This window comes from Petromyzon marinus, chromosome 20 (genome assembly GCF_048934315.1).
Source record: "Petromyzon marinus isolate PM22_M1 ecotype Great Lakes invasive population chromosome 20, UKy_Petmar_22M1.pri1.0, whole genome shotgun sequence".
Classification (NCBI taxonomy): Eukaryota; Metazoa; Chordata; class Hyperoartia; order Petromyzontiformes; family Petromyzontidae; genus Petromyzon; species Petromyzon marinus.
The window spans coordinates 5963274-5985836 of NC_133686.1; the positions used below are offsets into that span (position 1 = coordinate 5963274).

General features: G+C 47.2%; 1 protein-coding gene across 2 annotated transcripts in view; it reads right to left on the minus strand.

Moving 5' to 3' along the window:
• LOC116944176 (calretinin-like) overlaps positions 1 to 22563 on the minus strand; it is a 43364-nt gene that overhangs the window by 11754 nt on the left and 9047 nt on the right. Inside the window, exons 1-5 of one of the 2 annotated variants that reach the window (XM_032957676.2) lie at positions 17208 to 18100; positions 16625 to 16701; positions 6012 to 6095; positions 4423 to 4503; positions 1610 to 1666 (exon numbers count right to left, since the gene is read on the minus strand). In XM_032957676.2, coding sequence (XP_032813567.1) covers positions 1610 to 1666; positions 4423 to 4503; positions 6012 to 6095; positions 16625 to 16701; positions 17208 to 17301 — 393 coding nt within the window. In that variant the 5' untranslated portion in view covers positions 17302 to 18100. Of the gene's footprint in view, positions 1 to 1609; positions 1667 to 4422; positions 4504 to 6011; positions 6096 to 16624; positions 16702 to 17207; positions 18101 to 22563 lie in introns of those variants that run through there. The other variant, XM_032957677.2, reaches the window with a different exon arrangement.

Sequence of the window (22563 nt, forward strand, 5' to 3'; positions counted from 1 at the left end):
TGCAAATCAATTTATAACATTTTTGACATGCGTTTTTCTGGATTTTGTTGTTGTTTTTCTGTCTCTCACTGTTCAAATAAACCTACCATTAAAATTATAGACTGATCATTTCTTTGTCAGTGGGCAAACGTACAAAATCAGCAGGGGATCATATACTTTTTTCCCTCACTGTATGTACTGTATGTTGAACTTCTTTCGCTCCGTACATAGCCCACCATGCTAATTGGAGGTGCGGGAGAAGGACAACAAACTAAATACAAAAAGCAGTTATCAAGAAATAAGTTTTCCATCTAGATTACTTAAAAGTGCATAGCTCCAGTGGCGTTCGAATATCGGAAGGAAGAGCGATCCAAGCGACCGCGGAAGCGCATCTGAAAGCGCGTGATACATCCTTAAGCGCGCGACACACACACACACACGAGCTGCATCCGCGCGGCTAGGAAATTCCACCGCTTGCGAAGCAACCAGCTCATTAGATTTGCGAGATTCAGTTCAGCCTGGGTCAACTCCACCACCGCGTGTTCCTCCAGGTGAAGGCATCATTATCGCTTGTTGTGTTCCGAGTGCAATATCCCCCCAGCGCAACCCGAGCGTCTCACCACTTGGCCCATGCTTCACCAAGAGGAAGCGTTGCTCTGTCGAGCATGGTGAAAAGTGGCTCACCCAATTTTAACTCTACGTTTTCTCAGTGGGTCATACGGGCATGATTATCCCCCCCCCCCCTTCTTCTCTCATAGGGATTGTCAGAACAAAGCCTGCCACTGTGAGACCTCATGGTGTGGTGTGCCCGCAAGCCGCCTGCTTGTCAAGGTTGAGGCGTTAACTCTGGGTTGGAAAATCACCGCACTAGAGTCATTAGGGGACTGCAGGCAAGAAATGCAGTTTCCAAGAAAAACACTGGACATTTGAATTCACTCCACCACTTCATTTTTTTTGTATTTATTTGTAAATATTTCGCACATTGTATTGTCCCTATCATGTCATGCGAGAGACCCATTCAGGTCTCTTGCAGAGCAGTGCAAGCCTTCGCGTTGAGTAACAGCCGACAGATGCGGATCCACGCAGTCGAGGTGGCAGCACATCCCCATGCACTCTGCCACATTAATGTTCAACACAGGGCATTGAAACCGATTTTTAAAATTTTCCGAGGTATGATTATCGAGGTGGTTTTGCCATCCCTAAAGTCGGCTCGCTTATTCGGGAGTTGTGTCGTTCAAAGGCATACCGTGAACTATCTACTCGGTTGGTGCAGTGGCATACCAGACAGTTTTTTTATTATCAAGGTCTCTACCTGGGGAGATCGTTTCGCAGTGTAAGGTCAGAGGAGAGAGGGATTTTCATTTAAATAAAGCAAATTAAATGTGATGGGGTTTTTTTTTTTGGTCTTGTGCAGTCATGGGTAACCGGGGCTCTAAGACCATCAACCGGGCAAAGACCATCATCACCTGGGAAACCCGTTCAATCACAGGCGTCCGCTTGGATTCTAACCCAGGATCTCATCGCTCTGACCCCTGAACAAACCTGGCCACCTCATCACCACCCCACGTCTTAAACGCACCGTTTGGCGCGTGCATGCATGCGCTGCTTACGCACGTCGAAGCCATCGTACCTTCAGCTCGTTAGCCTCGATGAAGCCACTGCGGTCCGAATCGTACCGCCTCCAAATCTGTGGGTGTAAAGCCACAGCCGTTCGTCAGGGACGACTCCGTCAAATGCGACTCGTTCAGCACTTGTCAAACACTCACTGCAGCTGGGCTTCCGCGTGCATGCCCTCCGTGCCGAAATCCTTGCTCAGCAATGCCAATGCTCGAGTATTTGTTTTCTCTCTCCAATCTGGAGCTCGGCATGAAATGAGCCAAGTGACCCAAGTGTTGTGCCGCCGCCCCCCGCTGCCCCCCCCCCCCCTTAGTTTGAGTGCAGCCGCAGGGTGGCAGTGTTCGAGGTGGTTTTGCCATCCCTAAAGTCGGCTCGCTTATTCGGGAGTTGTGTCGTTCAAAGGCATACCGTGAACTATCTACTCGGTTGGTGCAGTGGCATACCAGACAGTTTTTTTTAATCAAGGTCTCTACCTGGGGAGATCGTTTCGCAGTGTAAGGTCAGAGGAGAGAGGGATTTTCATTTAAATAATTTTTTGTCATTTGACATTTTGTTGATGTGCATCAGTGATTCAAATAAATAAATAATAGCTACCGACAAGCGGTGTTTAAAGCTGCGGAACTGAGTCATGGGAGAGGTGTGGACATGTAATTGGATTGTGCAGTTGTTGTTTTCATGAAGGAGACATTTCACAGTAGGAGCAAAAACATGTAAATTATCCATTACAAACCTGGAGGTATGGCCAATGCACTTTGCAAATACTGTATATGCGTTCTCGCAGGGTTAGTGCAAAAATGTAACAAAGCGTTTTGTGGGTCAACTGAAATGCACGCCTCTCAGTTGTGCACTCGTGCCTAAATGTCTCCGCTGCACAGGGTCAGCAAGCTGTTGGGTGGTCACAGAAGCCTCTACGCATTTTCATGAAATTTTTTTGCGATGCGTGGTCCGCCTCAAACGCCCAGCAGTGTTTTAATGCCAGGCACCTCAAAGTGAGATTTCTTTGGACATGAAACGAGAAAACAAGAGACTGAATATAATGCTTCGACTGGGAAAATTATAAAGCTACAAGACGCCAGGTAAGACAGCAAATTAAGTTAAATAAGCAATTTGAACAATTGCATTGCAACTGGGAGGAGTATCTACCGCAAAGTTGTCGAGAATTTTCATGGACAGAGCGAAATGGAAAGCCATGATGGCCGACATATTTGAGGAGGGACATGGTACGTAGAGAGACCTCCAATAGAATCAGAATCTTGATTTAGACTGGGGGAATCCGATGAGCCACGAAGATCTTGTTCACAAATGTCCAGTATGGGCGGGGTCAGCGGGTTGTCATGTTGATGCAATGAGGTGCGAGCAGCTGAACACTGTGATAACCGGATGGCATCTGGGCGCGAAGGTAGTTCGGCGAGAATTCACCGGCAAACGCAATCTTGGGTTTGGAAGCCACAGGCTGTGCGTGACTCTGGGGGGCACTCTGGGATAGCACAGTCAGTTGGACACTCATCCCCGAGTCCTCATGGTCCATGATTATTCATCTCTCTAAGGCAGCCTGTTTGCTGCATAAATTCGTGTAAGTTATGCATCTGTTCATTTATTCATCCATTCACAAAGCAGGTAAAATGCACCGCACCATATGCATCTGTAGATTTGCCGTTTGAAAAATGCGAAAATGGAGATCGTGTACGTTTCACTATTTCCTAAAGGGTTGACAAAATGTATGCCAGTGTGCGCAAAGAAAATACATCTTTGGCAACCACTCACGGCTTTTAGCTCAGTGTAACGGCAAAGGCAGTAGTCATCCATCTACAGCGAATTGCAAAATGAGGGAAGCATCTTAGATTATTTTGATTTCCCTTTAATTTCCACCATCATGCCCATAATGATAATGATTACGACTGCTTAATGAAAATTCTATTGAAATTCTAACTAATATTTTACGTCCATTTTTTTTTCTCTCCAACCATAAGCATGGCTCTGTATTGTATGTGCTGGCTGTGTAATCATTGAACTCCTTCCCGGAAAATGGAATGAATTTTCACAATTGGGCTTCACGAATTTATTCTATATTTTTTTCTTCTATTTTCTCGTTGTGCTTGCATCGTTTCTTGTTTGTTCCGTCCGGTTTTGGTGAGTTGTATTTAAATACATCCTCAGGTCTCATCCCCTGAGTAGAGTGGCACGGTGTTGTTGCAGCCCACTGCCGATACGAGTCAGAATAAGCCTAGCCTGAGGCCGACATTCTCTGCTTCTGCAGCGCCCAGAAGCGCACCCTATCAATTGTAACATATGCATATAATTTATATGAATTTTGGTTGGTTTTCACTCGAACGATTCATAAAGAAAATGAGCACAGGGATCGGCTTTAATCTGTTTGCTTCATCATTCGCATGGCTGCTGATGTAGAGCAACAACTACGATTTCACATCCAGGTGGTCAAGACAGACAACCGCATCAGGAGAAGCAGAGGTGAATCGCTGTGATGCCTCCTTCGTATTTGTGGATTGGGCCTTTGCGTCGTTATTAGTTGTACGACTTGTTCTGGATGACCACAGTAGCACACTGGAGAGTTTTTAATTTTCCATTTGTGCATCAGGTTTCCACAGCTGCCATAGTTTGTACGGATGCGGTTTAGGGTGGAACACGAGCTTCGTGGAAGATCAAAACCAGGGATCTTTAATCTTTATAACAACGTGCTGATTACATGCTGATTAAGTATTCCCTGCTCCATTAAGACAAATTTGATTGCATTTTAAAGGGCTTCCTCGCATTAACCAGGTGCCCTCTGTGCATGCCTCCATGTACCCTCTGTACGTGTCCCCTCACCTCCATGAACTCTGCGCTGGATTTGACGTGCTGCCGGAAAAACAGCAGGAAGTTCTCCTCGGTCGGCAGGATCTGCGCGAGCTGTGGACCCAGGGTTCATCAGGCACACGACTCATTCGTGGACTTATTCGGTCACGATGCAAGAGGGTAAAGATTGCAGCCCTGCAATTGTTTGCTCAGACCACTGTTGGTAGGAAGTGCCTCCAACTAAGGGGGGGGGGGGCTCTTGAGGTTATGTGTCTACCCTTCCACAATTTGCCCTTAGAAACTAAGCTGAAAACATTCGTGAAGATGAATATCCAATCTATGAGGCGTTTACTGTAACTCTTTTTAGTTGAAATAATTTGCATCCAAGATTTAAGAAACTTGTCCGTTGTTTACCGAATAAGATTTTTTTTAAATAAAAATCCTTTGGCTCGTTCACGAATCCATTTACAAGCACGCTTTATGTGGTATCGAGTTCAATGTTGACGGTTATATAATAATGCATTTATTAATTTAAGTGCTATCTCTTTTTTAGCCTCCACTTTTTTAGCCTCTTCGTACGAGGGCGGTTAATTAATTTGCAACACGCATTTGAGACATGTTATGGTTACGATGCCGATATGAATAATGAAGGGGATGCCTTTCAATAAAAGTGAGTGTGCCTGGAGAGAGCTCCTGGGTGAAATGCGCAATTAGGCGACAAAGCTTTAGTGCGTGAGAAGCATTGCTTCTGAGCGTGATCTGAAACGCTTTGAAACCACAAACAAGGAAAGTGCACAACGATCATACAACAGCAGCCCCCCAACTGGGATCAGAGAGAAAAGGACAACTGGATTTTGCAGGCAAACATCTGCCATCCATTAAATGTCCACTGCTGATTTCAATACAAGTCCACTTTTAACATGCAGCTCTTTATGAGTTTATTAAACCACGATATAATCATGGACATTTTGTACTTCTTCTCCAGAATTACGTCGCTCAGTCTCAAGGTGTTGTTAAGGTGGGTGATGCATTAGAATCGTTGTTAAATTCCTTCTTGACATGTTCTATTAAAAACATAAAATCATACAATTGCATAATAAAGATGTGGGGTGTCGTGGTTATAGCGTTACGCTATGAACCTGGCGATCCGAGTTTGATTCCCTGCCTCAACTAACATCGGTGGCGAGTGATATGGATGCTGTGGCTTTCTTGGACTTTTGAGATTCATTTTCTTTAATTCATTGTTCATTGTACTCTGTGCCATATTAGCATTCCACATCTGTGTTTATATTTGTGCGAACACACATCAGCGATGTTGTTGTCTAAATGTGAACCACAGAATACGAGGAATTTGGAGAATGAGGTCCTTTCACCTTGCAGCATGCTGGACATAAGGGCTTTTAATATTAATCAATTGAAAATAATATTGCATAAGCAAGGCCGCCTCGGAATGCTCATACCAGGAATTATGCACGGCAGAATTCTATTATCTAAAAAAAAGTAAGAAAATAAACAACAACGCTAGCTGCTACATACTCGTGTTTTCATCGCTAATGGGACTCATCTGTAGAGGTCACTGAATTAAAGTGCACAGGTGGAAGCAAATCGCACGTAAAACTCACCTCCGCCAACTCAATCCGACCGTCAGAGTTTTGGTCAAATTTCTCCATGAATTCTTTCATGCTCTCCCTGAAGGACTCGGAATCCTATGCAAGGTAAGTGGACAACATGAGAGACACTTCATTCACAAAGCCAGTGTGTGTGTGTGCGTGCATGTGTGCGTGCGTGTGTGCGTGTGCCCTTGGGCTGTGTGGCTGGGCTATTTGTGAACTTTTTAATGGGAAGCATTGCCAAACGTCTATCAATACCGTGTTCTTCACAAATGTTCAGAGGTGGGCCACTTTCGCCGATAACACATTATCAGTGTGAGGGCCGCCACACATTTGAAACCATTGGGGTTTGACAGCAGGATGATGATTGGGGTGGGTGGGGGGGGGCTGTTTTCACTCTGTCTATTGTCGAGGGCCGCACGTCAGGGGCCGCACTAAAGGCCACCAGGGGCCGCCAGTGGCCCGCAAACCTTGCATTGAACAACACTACCGGAGAGGTAAGATAGAAGGTTGACGCTCATACAAAATGAGTATGGACAATGCATATTTCAGATGGGTCCACCGGCGTGGCCTGGCTCGCATGGGCCCCGCCGCAATGGTTGAAACGGGGCCCGCTGTCCAATATCCGCGCTCTTTGTAGCCCAGCGCCTCGTGTGCCCTGGTGGACCATCTCCGCACTCAATCGCTAGGCCACTGGGTGGGTCTCCTCAGCACTATTGTGACTGTATTTTGACTCTTTATAAAGAGCTTGTGTGGTTTCATTCTGGCATGACTACATGCCTAAAATGATCTGTCCCGCCTGTATGTGATAGTGTTGCCCCCTCGCACACGTGCGTTTTCTCCAGATGCTCTGGTTTCTGCCAACATGTATGAACACGCATTAACTGACTTAAGACATATACATATGCGTAGAGGATGCAGACCTTGGATAAATGTTTAGCCCGCCGGCTCACCGCTTCGCTGCCTTCCAACTTGTCGGTGGTTCCTCAGCGATTGTGAGATGCAATTTGCATGAACGACGATGCTTCATAATTTTTTTAACATTGTTGTAAAAATATTGTTACGTATGACATTGAAGTACAAGGGATTTCTTTTTCCATATTTCGTTACATTAAAATTCCTGAATCTGTTCAACTTGCTACATTCCCAGCAATGCACTTCTAATTTGTTTAACATCCACTACCGATGCATTTATGGTCAAACAGCACGCATGACTGACACAGCATGGGCATAGGCCTTCAGGCTTTTAAAATCAGTGTTATTAATTCATTAAACGCAGAGGTCTATTTGCTATTAACCTTCAACCTTAATTAGAATCATTACCCATCTCCCTTGTAATCGTGACATGCACGGCTAGGAATTGCACCCACCTTCATAGGAAATGAGAGCAATCTTTTATCGCGCTAAATTTGAAATTCCCAATCACTTGCCTATTGCGTGATTATCTGATTTCCCCTCGCCCCCGTCCCCCACGACGACCTATCGTTAGTTAAGCAACACCAGCAGCGTGAGATGTATAGAGTGCTGTTTGTGGGGCGACGATTGTCACCTTGCATTGTTGTTGCAATTGCTCGTGGCTTTTGCTGCACAAACACGTCCCTTAGTGTGCGTTCAATAATACATCAGCTTTCGAAGATGCATTTTTTTTAACGGACGTCTATGCAGACAGCGACCGTGCGCACTCGGAATCTTGCATCGCCATATGTCTAGGGCGCTCTCACGTCTCAACGCGTTACCTGCTTCTCCACAACCCAGTGAATCTACAGGTGCAGATTGTGAATGTTGTGGCTTTTGCTCCCTGACACACCGGTGTGCTGTACTAGTAATGCATGGGCATGTTCAATTTACGTGACAAAACTTACTAACTGCATGGCTGTGTAGGGTGGTGGCGGGTTTGACGACACATGTATATACTTACGTGATCTAACCCCCCAAACACCTCTATTGTGCTAAAGGAGCACCACTGCAAATGGTGGCTCAAGCCACTGCTGGTGGAAGGACTTCCGCGAGAGGAAGAGTGCCTCGACATGTTATTTGGCTTACTCTTCCACGCCGGGCCAATTGTCTTGGAATATCTGGTAGTACTCACACAATACGACACTTAGGCCATATACAGAGCGACCCATTATTATACATACCTCACTTATTCCTAATGACTCAGTTTCTTCTCAGCAGGTGATTGACTAGAGTAAAAGTGACGGCTCTGTATCAGAAGAGCATTGATGTAATCGGTGCATTAATTTAATAAGTGTAATGAGATTGGGGTGATGTGGTGGCGCATTGGTTAGTGTACTGCACTATGAACCCAGCGGCTTGGGTTCGATTGCCTGCCACGGTGAACATTCGTGCGAGTGATATCAGAACCTGTTCTGGAATGCCCTCTACCCCTGCAAAAAACTTGCACTTGCCAGCGTGGTGAAGTATGATTAAAAATACCTCCAAAGACTAAAATGAGATGGAGGGAGACATTTGTCCAGCAGTTAACAAACTGCTGGACAAATGTCTCTATGTATGCTTAAGTTCTTCCGCACCGTACGTAGTCAACCGTGCTAATCGGAGGTGTGGGGGAAGGACAACAAACCAAACACCAAACCTCAATAATATTGAGATAGGTGGAAGACATGTAATGGCTGTTTCATTTCTCCACGTTGTTTTAGCGGGGTAACCAGTGGGCGATCTTATCAAACCTTCCCCCCCCCCGGCCCACCTCTGTTCACCCAGCAGTATAAACGCTACGGCACAGGTTGCTCGACAGGTCGCGAGCAACCTGTGAGACCAAATTCCCTCTACAGAGTTCGCTTCAGTGGAGGCCCTTCCACCAGCAGTGGGGCGAGCAAAGCAATTGCAGGGCTGCACCTTGACCTACATAAGCGGTACACGCTGCGTACGCGCGTGCCTCTTGGCTTGAGATTGGTGGCATGCAGGTTGAACGCTTTGAAATACAATCTTGTTTTTAACTCTATAATTTCGATTATATATATTTTTTAGTAGGGCATCTATAAGCGGATCACCCTGTATATACACACACGTGCCTATTGGCTTGCTACAGCCTCGAAGCAAAGGCGAATCCCAGCAGACCTGTACAGCACTCAACGTGTGCAGGCAACCGTGGCTCAGGCTTATTATTTTGGGCGCTCGGTGGCCACGGCGCGTGGCATGTGATGACCTCGTCTTCACGCAGCCTCCCGAGTGTCTGGGGGATATTTTTTTTCTCTTCACCATCCGCAGGGTTCAAGGTTCCTTGAAGACACCGCGCATGATGCGGCTGCCCCCCCCCACCCCCCGTTTTTTATTCGAGCAACAACAAAATCCCACGCAAAAGATCAACCCAACCCCAGGGCTTGACGCGTGAGCACGGCGAATTGAAACGTGCACGCGTACCCTGTTAAATGTACGGGGGTAAAATTGATTGCGCGTGCATGTAATAGTAAGAGGCAAAGGTGCAGCCCCGTAATTGCTTGCTCAGGACACTGCTGGTGGAAGGGCATACCACGCGAGGTGAGATTTCGAGAGCCCCCTTAACTCTAAAAAGGTATTTGGCCGATTATTCCACGTTGGTCAGATTCTCAGAATCAGAATCATTGTTTATGCTGGAGGAATCCGATGAGCTATAAAGCTATTTTCAACAGGTGTCCAGTTGCAAAAACACGATAGGAATTTAACCAGGTAAAGTCCACTTAACTCTTAGCTTCTTTTTCAGAAGCGACATAGCCACAAATAATAGCTCAACGAATTGGCTTATCGTGTCTTGGACGAGGTAAGAGTACCAGAAACGTTATCCCACCGCACGCGACCCGCCGATATACCAATCATTTATACTGCTGGGTGGACAGAGGTGGGGCAAATGAAGAAAGTTTACGGTCGAAACGGCAGTGTGCTCACCATTGCACCTCGATAATGTCCACATTTAAAAAAGATATATTAATCTATTTTTTTTCACCAGGTTAAACCGTTCTGGCCACAAATGATAGCTCAACGAAGTGGCTTATCACGTGGAAATGAATGGCAGCCAAATGCTCAAAGCGCATGTTTCTAAGTGTGAAGGGAAAAAAACCGGAGGACCTGGAGAAAATCCACGCGACCACGGGAAGGCCATGCAAACTCCAAATATACAGGTGTCAGGGTCGGGATCAAACCCACGATCTCCTGCATACCAGGCGAGGCAGATAATATCTCGCCACCGTGACACCCCAACTACTCCATGAATAGTAGTTGTTGCAAAAAGCTGCTTTGGAAATATAGATGATATGGGTTTTTTTTTAAGTCACATAGATGTCCTGTATGATGCTAGTCAACTTCTGTTTACAACCATTGGCAGAAATGCCACATGCCTATGGCAGTGATGACTGAATTCGTGATACAACCACACTGTTAGTCTCCCACAAAGTGCTACTAATGTAATCGCCTGCAGGGGAATGAATGATGGGCTGAATCAACTCCTGCCAGGGATTTGAACTCGCCATTTCAGATTGCGAGCCACACCCCCAGTGCCTTTAGTCGCCTTCCATTGTTCACCGTGCAACTCCAGCCTCACTCATCAGAGTGCCCTTGAATTAACCACTACAAATGTCTTATATTAACAATGGTCCCTGCCGTCATCGGCTACGATTAATCCACTGCTGGATGAAGGGCTTGCCCAAGCTCCTGCCATCCCTCACATTCCCTGCGATTGTAATAAGTCTGAGACAAAGATCCTGCCCCACACCCCGTATAGCCTGTAACAGACTGAGGCAAGTGTTGTTATCGAGTAGCACCTATTAACGATTTGAATTCTGTCTTTGCCCAGCTGCGTCTGCTCTCTGATCCACGTGTTCCTGCCACAGAAGAGATAAATTTCCACCTCTGGCTCAGGAACGCAACTGGAGATGCCCCCCCCCGCCACCCCCATGCAGCTTCTGTGTGTTTTTTTTAGCTAGCCGGAACTCTCTCCGATGTGTTTTCGGGTGTTGCTAGACAATGATGTCCGACGTTTCGCTGCACGTGTTGGGGGCTTTTTCAGCAACGGAATTAAATTCCTGGAGAAACTAAACTGAACTGTGTCTCTATTTTACCAGGTAAGGCCCACTGAGCTATATTGAGCTCTTTTTCAGAAGCGACCTGGCTACAAATGATATCTTGGGAAGCCGCTGGGATTATGCACTTTTAAATTTAGATTGAAAACGGATGTTTTTATTGGTGTTTAGTTTGTTATTTGTTGTCCTTCCCCGGCACCTCCGATTAGCACAGTTGGCTAGGTACGATGCGAAAGAAGTTCAGCATACATACAAATACATCCAACGAAGTGGCTTATCGTGTGAAAATTTACAGCAGCCAAATCCTCTAAACGCGTGATGTTGATTCTAAACGTGGAGGGGTAAAAAAAAAAACAGAGAAAAGGGACCCTGAGAAAAATCCACGCGACCACGGGGAGAGAGACATGCAAACTCAAAATATTCAACGGGCGTCAGGGTCGGGATCGAACTCACGAACCTCTTGTATACCAGGCAAGGTAGTTTATATCTTTTCGCCACCGGCGTGGAGCGAAGCATCGTTACAACCGCGGCAGTATCAACGTAAACACACACCACGGTGATGAAAGCCATCCACAGTTGGCTAAGGGCCATTCCGGTACTTGGCACAGAAGAGGGCGCTATATATCTGCTTGTGAAATCACAAAACGTGGTGCTCAAATGCCACCTTCGGCTGTCTCGACGTTGTACATTACGGTGGGTACCAGCAGCGGATTATCGCAATTTATAAATAATAGATCGCGTAGGCAGTGGCATACATACGAGTACTTTACGAATTAAAAACAATACTCACCACGTCCGTCATTAACACTCCCTTACAGTAAACAAAAATGCACAAGGCTGCCAGCATAGCATTGGCCACTCGAGCCGTGGCGAATGAAGTTTTGATTCCCAGCCGCCGGATAACGTAAGTGGCGAGTGATATTGCGACTGGATCGGTCACGGATGCCCGCCCGCCCACCCTTTACAAATCCGCACTAACCAGCGTGGTGAAGTATGGTCAATGATCCTCCACGACTAGCACGGTGCTAGGAGGCATTCAGTTACGAGGGGGGTTGAGAAAGAGCACTACATTATAGGAGTACGGAGTTATTCCGAATTGATATGTTTATGAGAATTCCGTTTCCAAGAGAACATCGAAGACCTTCTTAGGTGGTCACGGTTATTTTTGCTTAAAAGTTCAGAAAATGTTTCTGAGTAAATAACGTATAAACCCAAATCAGTCATTGAGACACGTGTCTGAGTCATAAGACACATTGGTGGAAGGCTCAGTGGCAACAGAGGAGCATTTGTGTACAATATCCCAATGACGCTGGATACAGGACATCTGAGCGACCAGTTTCGCAAGACTTGGCTTCATGCCACCGAATCGCTTGCGTGTGAACGTCGATGCGACCAGTTGCTAGCCGTTATCCCCACCGGTTGCTTTTACATCGGAGACAGACTCCTCTTTCAAGCAATCTCCGGAAACAAATTTGGTTACGCGACTGATGGTCCAGTTGCGAAACCTGCCTTTTTAAACCGTTAACCCCCCCCCCCCCCCCCCCCAAGATATGCCGTAATCTCGATATCCGATTGGGGTTACGTAACCCCACTTTTCAGATTGAATTCTTCACGGCACTTTTAACGAGGACCACCACCACCACCGAGTCACCGATGCTGCGTGCATCTCCTCTGCTGACACCCCGCTAGAGAGGCACCGCTGATCTAGGAGGATGAGAGTAGGGGTGCTCAATGAGCGGTCGGTGTAACGCGCTAAACAGAGGGCGGTTTTTACGTTATTCTCATTATTATTATTATTGTTGTTGTTACTATCGTGGCCAGGGGCAACGGCGTACACTGCAGGGAGAGAGCAGGGAGGGGGGATTTTATTTTTTTGTATATATTTGAAACAAAATCGAATGGATTTTCGCATCCTGTGCATTTGCGATATCGGGCAGGTGTATTGACAGCTCGGGTGACCTTTCCTATTAACCTTGATATTTATTCGGCTTGTCAATGCTCTGCCCTCCAGCATGAGCGGCCTGTGTCCTTGCCTACTTGACATGCACGGAAAGGGGCAGTTGAAATTTATCTGGGGTGTTTTTATTTATTAAGTTTTCCGTTTTGCCTTCGTTCACACTTGGTGTTTGGGATTTTCTGTGGAGTGTATTTATATTTTATCCGAGTCTAACCTTTAAAAAAAAACAGGCTACTGGTCTCAGTGGGCTCGTCATCAAGTTATAAATAAGAGCTGTCTATCGAGAAATCCATTTTGTAAAATGACTGTTCTGGATCTGGGGCAAGAAAACGCTAAGAGAATATTACACACACACACACCAGCTGAGCTATCCCTAGCGTGTGCAGTTCTAACGAAGCAACGGAGCTCAAAAACTGATTTGGGTCACAATATATACGTATATAGTGTGCGAATTATTTTGCAATACCGCTGCACTTGGAAGTGGTGCACAAACACAAATACTGGAACAAAACAACCCTACACGACGTTTTGGGTAATGGCTCTACTTCATGTTCAATGAATAAGGGCAATTGTAGGTTTCTAATATACTGTATAATATTTAGTTTTCCTTTTATTGACGAGCCTGTTGCGTTTTTTTCTCACTTATATGGTGTTGCATCGTCGGATCGTCGGGATATTGGAGGCTTCAAGAGGCCTCCATCGAGTCTGGCCGATGACAACCACGATGACGACGATGATGGTGACTATTATGATGATGGTGACTATTATGATGGTGACTATTATGATGATGGCGACTATTATGATGATGGTGACTATTATGATGATGGTGACTATTATGATGATGGTGACTATTATGATGATGATGACTATTATGATGATGGTGACTATTATGATGATAAACCATGATGATGTCCATGATGACGACCATGATGATGATGACGACGATGATGAAGATGACAATAATGATGATGCACATGCACGGAATGGGATTCAAATATCACCACAAAATGATGTTGAAATAGCAATCAACACACAATACAGGGTCGGTATAACCTTGGCTCCTGCTATAAATCTAACCGACCCCGTAATCCCAACGCAAGCGATAAACCAAGCTTGCTACTAGACCCACCTGAATACGGAATAACAAGCTAGTCACTAGTCAGAGTACAAACGTATCTAAATAGTCATTCGAAGGCTGCTCAAGTTTTCCGTGACTGTTTTCCGATTTTTATTTCCGTTTGCTATAGATAATGGCCATTATTATTGTAATTATGATAGGTTGGGGAAAACTATCCGTGGGCAATAGCGTGAGATGCAAGGGCGCGATGGTATTGTCACTGCTGTGCCGAGTGGAGTTGATTGACACGGGGTGGTGCATGGTATTCGCACACGCATAGAAGCAGCAGCAGCGGCAGCAGCTTTGCCCTCTGGCAAGGAACACTCTCTGCGTGGCCACGCCACCCAGAGGCAATGCTTGTCACAGCACAACGCCCGTGGCTCGTGATTTCCAATAATTTCCAAACGCAGTTATGAGGCTAATTGACATGCAAACGTTTCAGCCATTCTCAATTACCATTGGATGAAGGCCATACTTCACCAATCTGAGCGGTGCGGATTGGAGAGGAGGGGGGGTTGTTGGGGGAGGACTAATTCTGATAGCTCTCGCCACTGATGTTAGCCGTTGCCCGGGCATCGAACTCGTCTGGACGGAATCAATAGCTCGGCGCGCTAACCACTATTATCACTGCTCCACCAACGCAATTGCGTGTCTCGTAATACATTTAGAAAGCAAAACACTCTCCGGGGTCTACGGTTCCACTCACCCGAGTGCATTTAAATACATTTAACGAACGTGCTTTGCAATCGCTTTGTCGCGCAGTAGAAATCAACAATGGAGCAAGGGCGTGAAGCAGTGGCCCAGGGATGAGAGACACTGCGCTATGAACCGAGCGACGCGAGTTCTGTTCTCGGCCACGGCTAACATCAGTGGCGAGCGACATCGCTCAAACTATCCACGCCCTTGTTTACCAACCCGCACTGACCAGCAAGGTGAAGTATGGTCAAACAACACCCTCCCCCCGCACCCCACACACACCTATGGTTGACGACTTAAAAAAAAATCATAATAATAAATGAACATTTTATCTACATTTAGGTGACACGCGATGTACATTACGCAGCGTGTCGAGTGTCCTACACGCATCGGTCTCTGACTGACCTCTCCTCCCTCTCCTGTCGAATGTGTTCGTCGTTTTATCTCTCGTCTCGATTCGTGCTGAGCGGCAGAAGCGCGCTCTCGAGATCCCGCGCGATGCCATCGCAACGCGCGCCTCCAAAGGCGAGGCAGCCGATTTGTTCGACACGTGACAAAGACACCGCTCGATTGTTCTTCAACACTGTTGACGTAACGGCACGCGCAATTTGCTCGACACAATCGCAGTGGCGAACGCAGCAATAATAATAATATAATAATGTTTAATTCCCCCCTCTCTCGGCTGTAAACACCGAATCACCAATTCCCTCGATGGACGGACCACGTTGCCACCCCCGTGCCTCTGCAGAGCGCCGCTGTCATCATCATTATATAACACAGCTAATGGCGATGGTAGTGATGGCGATGATCGTGTACACGATGTGTATGCACCGAGCAGATGATTTTCGATTGCAAACTACTGGCTAATACATCATCGAGTGATACTGCGATGGTAGTAGCGCAACAGCCTCAAAGCACGACAAAGGCTCAACACGTTCGTCAATAACAATGTGACCTTAAAAAAGGAAGGAAAACAACACAATAGCGAACGTTTCGGGCAATGGGCCTTCGTTCGTGGCACGCACACGGCAAATAGGGTGTGGAACGCACCCGCATACATTGCGTGCCTTGCTCTCGCACGTGCAATGATGAGCACGCAGGTTCCTACGATTCAACAAAGTGCCAATATGCTGTAGTCATTATTTCATTTGCAATAAATTTTGCACGTTGCAATTAATACAAAACAATCCAGCGTGCTTGTGCACGTAGCCATACGGCAGCAGCAATGTAAATGCGTGCATGCACATCCTGTGCAATGCAGCGCTGTGTGTGTGTATGTATATGGACACAGTCGTAACCCACGGCAACAGGTACCAGCTATGGAATCAGGGAGAAATTGCTGGCAAGGCGGCAACAGCCAACGCTGGGCTCGATGCCAAACAAGCGCGTTCACATGTGTGCACCATGGAATGACTCGAGAACGGACGGACAGCACGAATGAATGAGTCGATGAATGAAGAGCAAACGTGAGTGGGTGAATAAGGGAATTAATGAATGCGAGATGAGAGATGAGAGAGAGAGAGATAATGTAGCAGCACAACGCAGTGCGAGTCACCCATCCGCGCGTTCTCGCGGTGGCCGTGTCGACTGCACCTCGCCCGTCGTGCTCCTGGGTTCGTGTTTATCGTTTTGGATTCATCTCTGCGAGATTCAAGTCCGTCCGAATGAATGCGTAACTCGTTATGCTTACAGGGCTCGCCTCGCACATTGTCCAGAAAGTGCCAAGTGGTGCTATGTATAAAAAAAAACACGCTGTTGCAATTCAAAGTGACTATTACGATACAATGATGGTGATGATGGTGATGGGACACGGTGTAACGGCGGTGATCGCACAAGCACTCGCCTCGCCGGCTCCACGCCTCGCTTGCTCCAGCTCTCGAAAGAAGTCCTCCAGCTCCTTGCCCTCGATGTATCCGTTCCCTGTCGCACGGGCAGCAGCAGCAGCAGTAGCAGCGAAAACAACAGCCGAGGTTTTTGCGTGGTCAAACAACAAGCAACTCTCTGCCTTCAGAAATACCCATGTGTGCGAGACACACGTGCATACACACACACACATGCGCGCGCGCAAAACAGTCTCTGTGCATTTACCTGCACCGCCTGTGACCAATGCAAACGAGCATGCACGTCGATGCACCGTGCACACACACACACACAAACGACAGCCTTAAGTTAAGTCTCAACGTCAATGCACTTATGTCAGATTCTGGCATTGCTTACGCATCGCGTTGTCACAAAGTGCACGCGCTGTCTAAAAAAAGGGGACACGCGTGCGCCTCGACATTGCAACGCGCGCGACATCGCCACCGCGCGCGCGCGCTCAGCGAGGCACAAAGCGCGTCGCTTGCGCGTTTTCGCAGCAGCAGCAGCAGCAGCAACAACAACAAAAAGAGAAGCATCGTCGCTTCGGTTAAGAATTCCCATTTTACCATCGTTGTCGTAAAATTCCCAGATCTTCATCAGATCGTCGGCGGAGATGCGCGGCTGCTGCAGGATCGCCACCCTCGCCGCTGCGTCACTCATCGCTGCTTTTCTTTTGGGGTCGGCGTGAGAGAGCGTGAGAGTGATCGAGATGAGCGAGGGATGGCTGGTCGATGTCTTCTCGACGGCCCCGGTGTGTTGTAGAGCTCTGTTTCTTCCCTCTCTGTTATTATCTCTCTCTCTCTCGCCCTTTCTGCTGCCGGTATCTCTCTGCGTCTCTGAGTCTCTTCTCTGCACGAAAACGAACGAGTTGTGGGGAGCGCAAGGAGCCTTGGGAGGTGTAAAATTGTATAAAGGCGCTAAAAACGTGCGCTCTTGCTGTCCTTCACGACTGCTACGGGGAGAGGCGGAAAGGGCTCACACGCCGCAAAACAGAGACGCGGAACAAAACGAGGAGGCTGTCTGAGCTTCTCCTGTGACTGAGCTGCACGGAGAGAAGGTGGTGGTGCGGTGGTGGGGGGACACGAACGGAGGCAGACGCGAGCAGCAGTCACCTGTTGCGAGCTCTCGGCACTCTGCTGCGCGACCGCGTTTACGCGCAATATTTGAACTAGCGGCCAGGGCAGGAGGCGAATAGCGGTGGGGTTTTTTATTTTATTTCATTTACTTGCGAGGCTATGCGGTCGTTTATGTATCGATATACGGGTCTCTACTCGCGTTCCACCACGCACGTGCGTCTCGCCCTGCGCTCCACTCGTTCTGGTTGGATCCCCGTTGCCGCCGCATTTATACCCAGTGGCGGGATCAAAGGGGAGACTTAGTTTGTAATTATTTTATTTATTTATTTCCGACAGGTAAGCGAGTTTTCCTGCAAAGGCGAAATTCGAAACCGATTTAATTATTCACGAGCGAGGAAGCGTGCGAGCGCCTGCAACAAAAAAAAATACCCCAAGACGAACTGAGAGGTGGTGGTTGGTTGATTGGTGGTGGTATTTGCTGGTGGTGGTGATGATGGTTGGATGGGTGAGTGGGTGGGTTGGTGGATTTTTGAGTGGGTGCGTTAGTGAGTGGGTGTAATGGTTTGTGAGTGGATGTGTTCGTGGGTGAGCGCGTGGGTGAATGAGTGGATGAGTTAGTGAGTGGATGCATTGGTGAGTGAGTGGGTGCGTTGGTGAGTGAGTGTAAGAGTTTGTGAGTGGATGCGTCTGTCAATGAGTGCGTTGGTGAGTGAGTAAATGAGTTGGTGAGTGGATGCGTTTGTGAGTGAGTAAATGGGTCCGTTGGTGAGGGAGTGGATGCGTTGGTGAGTGAGTGGGTGGATGGGGCGTCGGTGAGTGAGTGGGTGGGTGCGTTGTTGGTAGAAGCATTGGTGAGTGGGTAAGTGCGTTGGTGAGTGGATGCGCTGGTGAGTGAGTTGATGCGTTGGCGCATGTGTGGTGTTCGTTGGTGAGTGGATGCGCTGGTGAGTAGCGGGAGGGTTGGGGAGTGCCACAAGATTATCTCGCGAGGGTGGATCGTCCCCGGGGTCTCGATGCGAGGCGTTTTTGCTTTTTGAAACAACGCGAGTGCCGCACTTGGCTCCTCGCACGCCCGCACCTCCGATGAGCTACGTACGGTGCGAAAGAAGTTCCGACATGCGCACGCACGCACACACACACAAGGGCAGCACCGGGGGCAGCATTCCGGGGAGAGGATATCGCGGGCGCGTCTCCGTGTGCGCTGCTGTGAGGTCCAGCTGGTGCGTGCTCACGCTGCCGTGCGGCTCGCTACATCGCGGTGCCGTGAGAGATGGCGACCGTTTCAGAGGTGATGCGTCCGTCCAGCGGTGGATTGAGCGCGGCTGGTGACGACGCTGATGACGACATGTCAAAATCGCATCGTACCAGACGGTCGCAGACAACCCCGTTCGCGCCGCGCCTCTTTTTCGAGTCGATTTGCGGCGCGTGAACAAAATATTGTGATCAAGTGCATCAATGGGTTAAATTAATACCTAAAAAGCGTGTGAATAAACTGTTGTCCTTAACTTCAAATCTAGATTGTTGTCCTTAAACAAGGTTGGTCGGAGTCCACTGTTTTTTTTTTTTTAAAGCAGAGGGATTTATTGATGGAGAGGTTTTTTTTTATCATTCGATTTTGGAACACTCATTTTTGGGTTGAGTAGTGGTGCAGCGGTTGGCGCAACACGCTGTGAAACCAGCCACTTGAGTTCGAATCCCGGCCACGGCTATCATTAGTGGCAAGTAATATTGGTACCCGACGTGCCACCTGCGAAATCTTCCTCGTCAACCCACATTGACCAGCGTGGTGAAGTATGGTCAAACAACTCAAATAGCCGACCCGGCATGGTTGGCCCTTCATCCAGCAGTGGATTTACACATGACTGTGCATTATCTCACACTATACTATTTTTTTAAAAAAAAGTTTTGCTGGCTGGATGCATGGAGGGAGGGACGGACTGTCACGTCCAAAGAATGTGCAGGCTACTAGTGTGTGTATATATGTGTACGTTCACTGTGTTAAATAATTAAATTTAGTAACAGCACGTTTTATCCACTGCTCGATGAAGCAACCCCTCCCCCCCCCACACCCCTTGTCAGTCACGGAGCGGCCAGCCAAGAATGGCTTAGACATCACTCGCCGCTGATGTTATCCGTAGCCAGTATTCAAACTCGGACAGCCGGGTTCATTCATACATTGAACACGAGTGAGCAAACACAGCGCCGCTACTCGGCTGGCCACGTTTTGAAACCAGTGTCATGTTTGTCCTAAATGCCACCGGCACACAGCAGGCGGTGGCTGTTCTTAACAAATATCACCGCGTGATGGTTAACGTCCCATTTACAGCAGACGGCGCACTTTGGTGATTGCAGAGAGAGAGAGCTGAATGGGAATCGAACCCGTGGAAAATGTCAGAGCGGTGAGACGACTCGCCACTAGAGGTGGCTGCGACATCCCTTAACGTGGGCGTTTGTGTTTTTGAAGAAGATGTTGCATGTAGAAGAAGACACGATGCGGGCAGCAATGAGAAAGGAACCTGGCACTATTTGGACACGCGTGTTTTAATGGACAACAACGTGGAAAAATAAAACGTGTGGTTGCTCAGGAAAAAATGCAACCCGAAAGAGAGGATGGCTTGACGACAACGACGACAGAAGGGATTGGTGGCAGAAATATGTGGCCACTACTTATTGGCACAAAGTTGAAACAAATGACGACATGTGCAGTGGACACCTACGGGCGAACCTGCTCCATGGTTCGTGCTGATGATCATGATGAGAAGATGGCATCTAACTGCTGCCAACATCATCCGCCCTGATCAATCCACTGCTGGACGAAGCCCCGCCTTAAGCCGTAGCCATCTCTCCCGATCCTGCGATGTCATTTAATCCACTTAAATGTCTGCTGGACGGACGCCGAATTCATTGCTCCACCTCCGTGAGGGGACGCCCTCTCGGATGCGTTCCATTCCTTGATCGCCACGACTAACTCTTGTACATTCTAATGATGTCGCAGACGGGCTAGAGAGTTGACACTTGGTACAAATATAATCGAGCCGATATACTTAACGATTTGTTTTTCGATAAGAGCGCCGTCCCATACGCCAGGTTGTCTCAAAGCGCTCAGCATCTTAACAGCTCAAAATCTCAGCATCTCGTCTCAACAGTTCAACATCGCATCTCAACATCTCAGCATCTCATCTCAACATCTCAGCATCTCATCTCAACATCTCATCTCAACATCTCATCTCAGCATCTCATCTCAGAATCTCAACATCTCATCTAAACATCGCATCTCAATATCTCATCTCAACATCTCATCTCAGTATCTCAACATCTCATCTAAACATATCATCTCAACATATCATCTCAGCACCTCAACATCTCAACATCTCATCTCAGCATCTCAACATTTCAACATCTCATCTCAACATCTCATCTCAACATCTCATCTCAGCACCTCAACATCTCAACATCTCATCTCAGCATCTCAACATTTCAACATCTCATCTCAACATCTCATCTCAACATCTCATCTCAGCATCTCAACATCTCAACATCTCATCTCAACATCTCATCTCAACATCTCATCTCAACATCTCATCTCAGCATCTCATCTCAGAATCTCAACATCTCATCTAAACATCGCATCTCAATATCTCATCTCAACATCTCATCTCAGTATCTCAACATCTCATCTCAACATCTCATCTCAACATATCATCTCAACATCTCATCTCAACATATCATCTCAACATCTCATCTCAACATCTCATCTCAGCATCTCAACATCTCATCTCAACATCTCATCTCAACATCTCATCTCAACATCTCATCTCAGCATCTCAACATCTCATCTCAGCATCTCAACATCTCAACATTTCAATATCTCATCTCAACATCTCAACATCTCATCTCAACATCTCATCTCAACATCTCAACATCTCATCTCAACATCACATCTCAGCATCTCAACATCTCATCTCAGCATCTCAACATCTCAACATTTCAACATCTCATCAACATCTCATCTCAACATCTCAACATTTCAACATCTCATCTCAGCATCTCAACATCTCAACATTTCAAACATCTCAACATCTCATCTCACCATCTCATCTCAATGCATTGCAGAGGGGCATCGCGTGTGACAGCTGTCCCTGTGCGACACAAGGTGACTCAGCACCTTGACCTGCAAACGGACATCAGTCTGCCGGTAGGGGATCATGACTGGTGTTATGTATAATGTCCATTGAATACTGTGCGGGTAATTTTAGAATTTGCCATATTTTTGGCCCCACTTTATAACGATAACACTCAAACAGAATTTTTCTAATTGGGGCTCCTAACGATGTCCGCTGCAAGGTTCATGGTTTTCCTTCATGGGGTAGGGTCACCGTGAAGGTCTACGTTGCTTTGAGTCCCGTGCTAAACACACACGTGTGTGTGTGTTTATATATGTGATCCCCATCAACAGTGAAGCAAGTACATAATTCGCACTTCGTGGAGTGTGACGCTAAAGCCGACGGAAAGCGAGTGAAGCCACCTGTGATGTACATAGGGGCCGTCCATAAATGACGTCACGCACCTGGGGGGGGGGGGGGGGGTCAGACATTTGTGACGATGTGTGACGAGGGGGGGGGGATTTGAGAAATTTGACGTCACATCAAAATTCGCAACTTTAAATAAATATAGACAACACGTTCTACTTAATTAAATAGACTTTTTAATACATGTTTTCTCCTACAACATCAGAGTGCAGCGCCACATTAAATACGCACTACAATAACAATAGTTTAAAGCGATTTGAAGCATGTTTTCTTTTCAAATTGGAAATATGGTTTTGGGGGGGGGGGGCAGAGCTTTG